The sequence below is a fragment of the Lobosporangium transversale genome (genome assembly GCF_002105155.1).
Source record: "Lobosporangium transversale strain NRRL 3116 chromosome Unknown BCR41scaffold_16, whole genome shotgun sequence".
In the NCBI taxonomy this organism is placed as follows: domain Eukaryota; kingdom Fungi; phylum Mortierellomycota; class Mortierellomycetes; order Mortierellales; family Mortierellaceae; genus Lobosporangium; species Lobosporangium transversale.
This window is the reverse complement of record NW_019028994.1, coordinates 514,264-526,277: the sequence shown is the minus strand read 5'-3', so window position 1 is coordinate 526,277 and position 12,014 is coordinate 514,264. Positions and strand designations below refer to the sequence as shown.

Below are 12,014 nucleotides of genomic sequence, written 5' to 3'. Positions count from 1 at the left end.
AACTGAAGCATCTCCAGCAAAAGTCATTGCAACTATTGCAAAGGATATATTCAAACACGATGAACCTCTAACAGTTACTAGGCATAGCTTACCAGAACCTGGGACTCACCTGAAAGATATCCATCAGCTTGTATATTGTCTTCGTCTGTCCCCTACTACTTCTATCCCCACAAATGACCTCAATGATAACGAAAAGAAATGGCGCCAAGCTATATCGGATGACCAAGATGAACATGAGCGACTGCATAAGCTTGCTTCGGATGTGATTGAATTGTTTACCAGCGAGGATACCAAGACCGAAGCAGCTGTAGCTGAAGTTATATCTCTGGCTTCAGTTCTTAATCAAACCCAGTTCAGGACACTGCTCATGGCTTTAGTCAACGGGATCAGCCAGAATGTCATACTAGAGACTCATTTGCTGGAAGGATTGGCCCTGTTGATGCAACATGCTCCTCCTGAATATCTCGACTCGGATGACCTTGTTTCGATCCTCAATACTCTCAGTTCCCGCTTGCAAGGCACACATACTCAATCTACCGAACATCTCTATCGCTTGTCCGCTACAGTCTCACATGTGCTTGATGCTATGGTCAACAGCCAAGTCAAGGGTCTGAAGCGAGAGCAACTCCATGAACCACTTGCAGCATACTTCAAGGCACTGAAAGATAGCACAAATCCACAGCTAGTCTATCAAGCAGCCTATGCCTTCCAAGCCTTGCAATATATCCCAGATGATGAATCGGCAGTGCAAGCCATGCTTCGACGGACTTCAGCAGTACTCCGAGGAGTGTTTGGAGTTGTGAGTGCGGCCAAAGGCTTGGATCTAAATGGCTTTATGGATGAGATAAGCAATATCCAGAAAGGGCTCCCTTCTGCAACAGAAGCCTTTGATATGGGCCTGCAAGTGTGTGAGGGTACAGCCTCGCTGTATGAAAGCGGAGCAATGTTCAAACAATGCATGGAAGAAGGGCTCAGCTTTAGTCGAAAGTCAGCATGGTATCCAGCACTTCGTGGAGCGGATGCACTACTCCAGACAGGCGAGTTTATCAAGTTCAAGACTCTTGTATGTGAAGTACCTTGTCGAAATGATGCAGCATTCCAATGGGGTCTATGTCAGAGACTAGGACAGATTGCGTCTGATACAAAGTGGGCCATGGATACTCGACAAGATGCCATTACACTCCTAGGAGAGATCTACAGGAATGACCAAGAATGGAGCAACCATGCACATATCAAGCAATGGATCATATGCATCCTTAGAAGGATATCCTCATTATCACCGAATGTTCTACAGGGTATGTACTTCTTCTATTTCTGCAAATATGGCTGATGAAGGAGTTGGTAGCATCCTGTATATGGTGATTAATTCATTTATTCCATACACATCTTTCATTCCACTTTTATATTCAGTCACTACTGGTCTCTTGAATGACCTTGAGGTGGATGGGGACATCAAGAAGCAAGAACTATATAGAAAGTACCTCCAAGAGCCAGTGATCCAACACTCCTTCATTGTCACACTCACTCCATCGACACCTTCTCATTTGCTTGACCGTGCGCAAAAGAGGCCTGATGTCGAGGACAGTCTACGCCAACTAAAAAGACAGCGGATTGAAGTTGGAAATGATCAAGGGTTCTACATCCCACAATATGCAAAAGCAAGTCCTCAAGCGAGCGATGACGAGGTGTTCTTGCTGATGGACAAGGTGAACCACTTCCTGAATAGTGACCAGAAAGTGTTACTTGTCCAAGGAGATTCAGGAGCAGGCAAGTCTACATTCAACCGCACACTGGAGCGCACACTCTGGGATGCATACCAGAAGGGACATGGCCGGATTCCACTGTTTATCAACCTTCCAGCCATCGACAAGCCAGAAAAGCAGCTGGTTACAAAGCAGCTGCGAGACTATGGCTTTACAGACCCACAGATCAAAGAACTGAAGATGAACCGGTCATTCATCCTGATCTGTGATGGATATGACGAGAGCATGCAGACCAATAACTTGTATGTAGCCAACCGGTTGAACCAGCCTGGAGAATGGAAGGCTCAGATGGTGATCAGCTGTCGCAGTGAGTATCTTGGATTGGACTATCGAGATCGATTCCAACCTATGGACCGTAATTACCAAGTAGATGTTGTATTGTTTCAAGAAGCTGTGATTGTGCCATTCTCTGAGGCTCAGATCGACGATTATATCGAACAATATGTCGATACTATGGACCCAATGTGGCAAGTGGAGGACTACCAACGAGCATTCCAGATGGTCCCTAGCCTACAAGACCTTGTGAAGAATCCATTCATGCTATCGATGTCGCTACAAGTACTACCACGGATGGTGGATCCAGATCAAGACATCTCCAACACCAAGATCAAACGTGTCATACTGTATGACCAGTTTGTTGAACAATGGCTCGAACGAGGCAAGAAGCGACTAGGCGAGACACTAAGGCCAGAAGACAGAAGGATGTTCCACAAGCTGTTGGATGGGGGCTTTGCACAGCATGGGATCAAGTATCTTACAGAGCTAGCTGTAGCGATCTATAAACATCAAGATGGCAATCCAGTGGTGGAGTACTCACCATACAATGACAAGGGTACATGGAAAGAAAGACATTTTGACAAAGAGGATGGAAGGGACCTATTACGCGAGGCGTCACCGTTGAACCGTACAGGCAGTCAGCATCGGTTCATTCATCGATCTATTCTGGAGTACAGTCTAGTACGAGCGATCTTTGAGCCACAGTTAGGAACGAATGCTTCCGTAAAGGATGAGGAAACTAAGGTGGCAACTTCAACTTCTCGTCGACAGAGCATCAGTTCAGTGTTTAGCTTTGAAGGCATAGACATCAAGGAAGATGAACAAGGAATTGATGCAATCAAAGTTGATGAGATGTCACCTTTAGTATGGAGGAGCTTTGTGGATGAACCATCTATCCTTCAGTTCCTAGAGGATCGCGTGCAACTTGAAGAAAGATTCAGACAGCAGCTGCACATGTATGTGGAGCTCTCGAAGAGTGATAGCAAGTGGCGGATAGCAGCAGCCAATGCGATGACGATCTTGGTACGAGCAGGAGAATCATTCAACGAAGCAGACTTACAAGGTATCCAGATCCCAGGAGCAGATCTCAGTCGCGGTCTTTTTGAGTATGCCCAACTTCAAGGGGCTGATCTGAGGAAGGTGAACTTACGGAGCTGTTGGCTTCAAGAAGCCGACTTGAGTGGAGCAAAGATGGCGGGAGTACAGTTTGGAGAATGGCCGCATCTTAAAGTCAATGGCATGGCATTAAGAGGTTCATATTCACCTGATGGAAAGACACTATCTACAGTTATCAGAGATGAATCACGCAGATATTCGATTACGGTGTATGACACGTTAACATGGGAGGAGCTTTGGACTCTAGAGGATGATAGACTCTGCGAAGATTTGATATACTCGCCTGACAGCCGATATATCGCCTCCTGGGGCCATTATGATGATATTATTTTGGTTTGGGATACGACGTCAGGGGTATTGATTCACAAGTTGATAGACGATGAACAGAAAATTAACAGTGTAGTATACTCGCCAAGTGGAGATCGTCTTGCTTCGGTAGGTAAAGATGGGCCATTGCGAGTGTGGGACACCCATTCAGGGATACTCAAATACATACTAGAAGGCCATACCGGCGTTGTGCGGAGTTTGGCATATTCACCAGACGGGAAGCAAGTTGCAGCTGGTAGCTGGGATGGGAAATTACGAGTGTGGGATGCGGCATCAAGGCAGCAGATACTGATACTCGATGATCCTGGGTCTGACGTTTGGCAGATTGTGTATTCACCTAATGGTCAGGAAATTATATCTCGCTGTTACGGTGATTGCTCCCTGCATGTGTGGGATGTTGCATCTGGTCAAAAAAGAATGGTCTTGACGCACGATGACCGTGTGAGAGGCATTCAGTATTCACCTAAAGGGAGATTCGCTGCTTCATTCACCGAGCGAAAAGTATATCAGTGGGATACGCAAACAGGGAAACTTATCCATGTCTTTGAAGGATTTACCCATGATATCATCGACCTTAAGTATTCACCAAATGGGGAACAAATAGCCGCTTGCAGTTATGACCATACAGTACGAGTTTGGGACACGAGGTCAGGGCAACTCATGAATATCTTTTATAGCCGCTCTATGATAGACTGGGTGGCATACTCACCAAACAGCCATCAGATTGCATCCTTTAGCGAATATGATACAGTACGCCTGTGGGATGCACGCTCACAGCAATCTAGTCATGATTCATATAGTAATTTGGGGCCGGTCCATGGCATTAGAGTCTCGCCAGATGGAAATCAAATAACTTCACGCAGTGGTGATCAGACAGTGCGTATGTGGGATGCATGGACAGGGCAGTCCATTCATGTTTTACAGAGAAGTGATGGAGATGCATCCGATATCATATATTCACCCGATGGTCTGTTGCTTGCTTCGCGCCGTTATCATTCCCCATGGGTCTACCTTTGGGATACTCGAACAGGTCAAGCTGTCCATTATTTGGAACTCCAAGGCGAACAAGCCGAAGATGCCTGCGAGAACTTTGCCTTCTCACCTATTGGGGTCCAAATTGCTTGTGTCCATAAATCTGGAGATGTAACCATATGGGATACACAAACAGGAGAGCTCACCCATACTCAACAGTGCAACGATGGATATTTTGGGTATGTCGCATTCTCACCCGATGGCCGCCAGATTGCTTTGTATAAAGGCGTTCTCATGGTTTTGTCAACTGAATCGTGGAGCCTTCAGTATGAAGTAGAATCTGAAGGAGTTAGCGCTTTAATCAGATACTCGCATGACAGTCGTAAGATCGTGTTCTACTACGATATTACTGGACCCCTGCAAGTACTGAACGCAGAAACAGGTGAACGCTGTTACATAGCGGAGAGTGGGCAATGTGCAGTATTTTCACCATGTTGTCAAGAGATGGCTTATATTTCAGGGATTGAAAGAGATAAAATCACAGTGATCGATTTGGAATCGGGAGCAGAACTGCATACGCTTGAAGGACATACCAAGGCTGTCGAGGAAGTATCTTATTCGCCTGATGGGAAGTATATTGCCTCACGCAGTAGGGATAAAACAGTGCGAGTGTGGGATCCAGTGACAGGTCATTGTTTGATTGAAATCCTACCTGAAGGTGAAGACGTTGGGGCGCTTGCATGGAATACCTTCGAAGAAGACTACTTTCTGATCACAGGATGTGAAGATGGTACTATTCGGATGTGGCAGATTGTGCAAGAGAACAGTCAATATAAGTATCGCCTGAAATGGAGCACTAACCAAACGATCCTCAATGCTCGCAACATGTGTATTCAAGATGTGGTTGGATTGAGTGAGGTCAACAGTAAGCTCTTGGTGCAACGAGGAGCTATAGGCGAGCACTCCCTTCCATTGGTCATAGAGGAGGTATCTAAGCAAGCTGTAGTCACACCATTAATGACATCCGAGTCCAAGACTTTCTCCAATCAAGTGAACCATCATCAAGGTCCAGTAGAGAGGGTCTCAGATGCAGTGGGTTTGAGAGAAAGAATGCGGTTGACTACAACAGCAGCACCAAGTAGGTCGATCAAAGACTACCAGTTCAAATACAGCATGTGTTATGAATGTGGTTTTGCACATGTCATTTCATGTGGACCTTGCGATTGAGAAGATAAAAAAACAGGATGTATATTATTGTGAATAAAGATTATAACCGAAGGCATGCTTGTGTCTTTTTTGAATAAGCAGGAGATGCAATCAATATGCCCAAGAGGGACGACTATAATTTACTGTTCAATACTAAACAAGCATCAACCATTGCGTTTTTCTGATACGAATACATAGTTTTATGTGAATCATGATGTGACATGTGTGTTCTGATTGCTTTTGGGACAACAGATCAAGCGTACCAGCAAATTGAACATACTTCTGAAGGGGTCGGAGCTTACCTAGCCCAGCCTAGCTGGCTTTGCGGAGATGCCTCATAGCTTGGGTAAAGCTTCGTTTCTCAGAGATAAATACAGATCATTATCATATACACAAGCATGAGAGGTTTGAGTAAGAAGCGTATATGACGATATGAATCCGGGTCAGTGCTGAGCCTTCAATCACATCATTGAAGCTGTCAAAGGCAAGTAGATGCCTCCTTTATTAGTGGCTCTAGGATGGAGCAGGCAAAAGACTTATGAATAACACTTATCGGCTATCGCAAAAAATAGTGTGGGTGTAAGTGCGATTGTCGTTGCATTATGAGGAAAATCGTCTCTCTCTCCTCCTTCCTAATGGCCATGTGGCTCACCCACTTCGCGCTCAAAGCATCAATGGTTGATGTGGTGTAATGGCAGCCACTTCTAATGTTGGGTTGTTGTGGTTTGGGGTTGGTTTAAATAATCTATGTCTTTTTTCTCCCTCTTTATGATTTCTGTGAGACGGTTCCCTTGATCATCCACCTCCACTGTCCTCAAGTGTCCAAAATCCAAAGTGATGCCCTGGATCCGTACCCGCTTATAAGGCTTCAACGTCGTCAACACCACATTTGCGTCCGAATGTAAACACTGCTTATATAACATCTGTTCAAACTGTTGGAACCTCCTTGTCCATTCCTTCCTAAAAACTGTTTGTAGAGTCGTTCAAATTTAATCAACACCTCTGCTAACACTGTTTCTTGCGAAAGGAGTGCCAGATCCTTGCCTCTGATCTTATTATGGTATCGAATAAGATGATTGATGGACGTCGTTGGGTTCGGATGTGTAGTATCAATCCCACATCCTTATCACAATCAGAAGTAAGGTACAAAGCAAAGGAAAAAATGTCAATCAGAGTTGCTTGACTTTGATCTTACTGATCAGTTTTTCAATGGGGTATTCATACGGATTTTTCCTTCTTCTTTTTGACTCCTTACCACCTTACCAATGACAAGTAGGAATTCAGAGCCACCAAAGTATGAATTAACAAGAACATCACCGATCTTGATCCTTTTAGGTCTTCTCCCTAGGCACATGTGTACTTGAATATGCTCTCCCAATAACAGACAGGAATTGATTCGGACTGAATCGCTGATTAGCATAGTCCTTTATCTTTCTTTTTTTTATTTTTAATTACAAAAAGCATGTGCAGCATGCCATTGAGAGGAGAATGAAGGAATAATCATTAGAATGAGGGGTATGACTGATTCAAGTAAATGTTACTGAAGAGCATTAACAATTCCTACACATGGGAGGAAATTGAGCAGAGCTGTTAATGGTACTCAAGAATGACCTTATGAACCTCTTCATTAACGTGCCAAAAGCAACTCTGAATCTGTTCTTTAACCATCACAATTAAGAAAGGTTAATCCGCAGTAAGAAATGGTCAATCAACTTGAAAAGGGAACTGGACTCAGCGCAGGTCCAAAATCCAATTGTGCAACACAAAAGAGACACTCTTGAAAAGCGCCTCTTCCGCCTTGTAGCATTGCATGCATGCATACTTTCTTCTTCCATCAACATCACAATCTCATTGCAGCAGCTCAAGTTCATTTCTTTGAATCATATCTGTAAGTTGCCTGCAAACATGCTTGAAACCCACAAAAAATGCTACCTCCGCTCACCAGCCCTTTATAAACCATTCTTCTTTCACGAATCTGGATATAATCTAATCCAAAGGTAGAAAGGAAAGCAATAATCCAATGTTTGGCTCGACAAAAACCCCATCACGAAGTGCACTCTCGCCAACACAGGCTTTGAGACTCTTCGATTTCTATATGAAGGGTACTCGCACTCTAGACGACGATAGCGACATAGTGATGGAGCTATGTCTTGATGCAGACTCTGTACTGTCTCGAATTCAGAGGCCTACACGAAAGTCCCTCGCCTCAATGTCTGCAGCTTCTTCAGCTTCGAATGGAGACATGGGATTACATCAAGGCATTGGCACAGCCTACAATGAGCTTGCTCGCTTATTCGAACAACTGGGACACTCAGATGATGCTCGAAGACGTGACAAGAAAGCAGAGAAATGGGGATACATCCAAGGAAACAATAACAGCAGCAGCAATAACAGCAATAACAGCACCGAACAAGAAATCAATGCAACCAGTTGCAGTAGGTCGAATAAAATCGTTGAAACGATACCAGAACAGAGAATTGCAACAATTGCAAAGGACATATTCAATCACAATGAGGCTCCAGTTGTCATCAGACACACCTTACCAGAACCTGGAGTTTACCTAAATGACATCCATCAGCTTGTGTATTGTCTTCGTCTACTCTCTACCGCTTCCATCCCCACAAATGATCTTAATGACCACGAGAAAGAGTGGCGCAAAGCCATATCGAACGATCAAGATGAGCATGAGCGATTGTGCAAACTGGTATCAGATGTGATTGAAATGTTCATCAGCAATGACACCAAGACCGAGGCAATTGTCACTGAGGCTGTATCTCTCGCTCCAGTGCTCAATCAGAATCAGTTCAGGACACTACTCATGGCTTTAGTCAATGGAATTAGTCAAAATATCATGTTGGAGGCTCATTTGCTGGAAGGATTGGCTCAGTTGATGCAACATGCCCCTCCTGAATATCTCGACTCGGATGATCTTGTCTCAATTCTCAACACTCTCAGTTCCCGCTTGCAAGGCACACATACTCAATCTACCGAACATCTCTATCGCTTGTCTGCTACAGTCTCACATGTGCTTGATGCCATGGTCAACAGCCAAGTCAAGGGTCTGAAGCGAGAACAACTCCATGAACCACTTGCAGCATACCTCAAAGGCTTGAGAGATAGCACAGATCCACAGCTAGTCTATCAAGCAGCTTATGCCTTCCAAGCTCTGCTGTATATTCCAGACGACGAATCAACAATGCAAGCCATGCTTCGGCGGACATCAGCAGTACTCCGAGGAGTGTTTGGAGTTGTGAGTGCGGCCAAAGGCTTGGATCTAAATGGCTTTATGGATGAGATAAGCAATATCCAGAAAGGGCTCCCTTCTGCAACAGAAGCCTTTGATATGGGCCTGCAAGTGTGTGAGGGTACAGCCTCGCTGTATGAAAGCGGAGCAATGTTCAAACAATGCATGGAAGAAGGGCTCAGCTTTAGTCGAAAGTCAGCATGGTATCCAGCACTTCGTGGAGCGGATGCACTACTCCAGACAGACGAGTTTATCAAGTTCAAGACTCTTGTATGTGAAGTACCTTGTCGAAATGATGCAGCATTCCAATGGGGTCTATGTCAGAGACTAGGACAGATTGCGTCTGATACAAAGTGGGCCATGGATACTCGACAAGATGCCATTACACTCCTAGGAGAGATCTACAGGAATGACCAAGAATGGAGCAACCATGCACATATCAAGCAATGGATCATATGCATCCTTAGAAGGATATCCTCATTATCACCGAATGTTCTACAGGGTATGTACTTCTTCTATTTCTGCAAATATGGCTGATGAAGGAGTTGGTAGCATCCTGTATATGGTGATTAATTCATTTATTCCATACACATCTTTCATTCCACTTTTATATTCAGTCACTACTGGTCTCTTGAATGACCTTGAGGTGGATGGGGACATCAAGAAGCAAGAACTATATAGAAAGTACCTCCAAGAGCCAGTGATCCAACACTCCTTCATTGTCACACTCACTCCATCGACACCTTCTCATTTGCTTGACCGTGCGCAAAAGAGGCCTGATGTCGAGGACAGTCTACGCCAACTAAAAAGACAGCGGATTGAAGTTGGAAATGATCAAGGGTTCTACATCCCACAATATGCAAAAGCAAGTCCTCAAGCGAGCGATGACGAGGTGTTCTTGCTGATGGACAAGGTGAACCACTTCCTGAATAGTGACCAGAAAGTGTTACTTGTCCAAGGAGATTCAGGAGCAGGCAAGTCTACATTCAACCGCACACTGGAGCGCACACTCTGGGATGCATACCAGAAGGGACATGGCCGGATTCCACTGTTTATTAACCTTCCAGCCATCGACAAGCCAGAAAAGCAGCTGGTTACAAAGCAGTTGCGAGACTATGGCTTTACAGACCCACAGATCAAAGAACTGAAGATGAGCCGGTCATTCATCCTGATCTGTGATGGATATGACGAGAGCATGCAGACCAATAACTTGTATGTAGCCAACCGGTTGAACCAGCCTGGAGAATGGAAGGCTCAGATGGTGATCAGCTGTCGCAGTGAGTATCTTGGATTGGACTATCGAGACCGATTCCAACCTATGAGCCGTAATTACCAAGTAGATGTTGTATTGTTTCAAGAAGCTGTGATTGTGCCATTCTCTGAGGCTCAGATCGATGATTATATCGAACAATATGTCGATACTATGGACCCAATGTGGCAAGTGGAGGACTACCAACGAGCACTCCAGATGGTCCCTAGCCTACAAGACCTTGTGAAGAACCCATTCATGCTATCGATGTCACTGCAAGTACTACCACGGATGGTGGATCCAGATCAAGACATCTCCAACACCAAGATCAAACGTGTCATACTGTATGATCAGTTTGTTGAACAATGGCTCGAACGAGGCAAGAAGCGACTAGGCGAGACACTAAGGCCAGAAGACAGAAGGATGTTCCACAAGCTGTTGGATGGGGGCTTTGCACAGCATGGGATCAAGTATCTTACAGAGCTAGCTGTAGCGATCTATAAACATCAAGATGGCAATCCAGTGGTGGAGTACTCACCATACAATGACAAGGGTACATGGAAAGAAAGACATTTTGACAAAGAGGATGGAAGGGACCTATTACGCGAGGCATCACCGTTGAACCGTACAGGCAGTCAGCATCGGTTCATTCATCGATCTATCCTGGAGTACAGCCTGGTACGAGCGATCTTTGAGCCACAGCTAGGAACGAATGCTTCCGTAAAGGGTGAGGAAACTAAGGCGGCAACTTCAACTTCTCGTCGACAGAGCATCGGTTCAGTGTTTAGCTTTGAAGGCATAGACATCAAGGAAGATGAACAAGGAATTGATGCAATCAAAGTTGATGAGATGTCACCTTTAGTATGGAGGAGCTTTGTGGATGAACCATCTATCCTTCAGTTCCTAGAGGATCGCGTGCAACTTGAAGAAAGATTCAGACAGCAGCTGCACATGTATGTGGAGCTCTCGAAGAGTGATAGCAAGTGGCGGATAGCAGCAGCCAATGCGATGACAATCTTGATTCGAGCAGGCGAGTCATTCAACGAAGCAGACTTGCGAGGTATCCAGATTCCAGGAGCAGATCTCAGTCGCGGTCTTTTTGAGTATGCCCAACTTCAAGGAGCAGATCTGAGGAAAGCTAAATTACAGAACTGTTGGCTTCGCGGAGCAGACCTAAGTGGAGCAAAGATGGCAGGGATACAGTTTGGAGAATGGCCGCACCTTAAAGTCAATGGCGAGGGACCAAGAGGGTCATATTCACCTGATGGGAAGACATTATCTGCAGCTATCAGAGATGAATCACAAAGTTTTATTACGGTGTATGACACATCAACATGGGAGAAGCTTTGGACTCTGGAGGTGGATGAGCTCTGCAATGATTTGATATACTCACCCGACAGCCGATATATCGCCTCCTGGCGTTATTATGGTGATATTGTTTTGGTTTGGGATACGACGTCAGGAGCATTGATTTACAAGTTGATAGACCATGAACAGGAAATTAGATGTGTAGTATACTCGCCAAGCGGAGATCACCTTGCTTCAGCAGGTAAAGATGGGTCAGTGCGAGTGTGGGACACCTATTCAGGCGTACTCATACACAGATTAGAGGGCCATACCGATGTTGTGTCGAGTTTGGCATATTCACCAGACGGGAAGCAAGTTGCAGCTGGTAGCTTTGATGGAACATTACGAGTGTGGGATGCGGCATCAGGACAGCAGATGTTACTACTCGAAGATCATGAGTCTGATGTTTGGAAAATTGTGTATTCACCTAATGGTCAGGAAATCGTGTATGGCTGTTACGATACTTTTTTCCTGCATGTGTGGGATGTTGCATTTGGTCAAAAAAGAATGGTCT

The 12,014-nt window shown here is 45.0% G+C and overlaps 1 protein-coding gene across 1 annotated transcript; it reads right to left on the bottom strand.

Annotated features, from left to right (window-relative positions):
- Positions 1-6,537: 6,537 nt before the first annotated feature.
- BCR41DRAFT_370359 (hypothetical protein) lies at positions 6,538-7,014 on the bottom strand (the record flags this gene model as incomplete). The annotated part of the gene is made up of 2 exons (XM_022026527.1): positions 6,538-6,782; positions 6,924-7,014. The coding sequence occupies 2 exons, from the start codon at positions 7,012-7,014 to the stop codon at positions 6,538-6,540; spliced, it is 336 nt and encodes a 111-aa protein (XP_021881934.1).
- Positions 7,015-12,014: the final 5,000 nt, after the last annotated feature.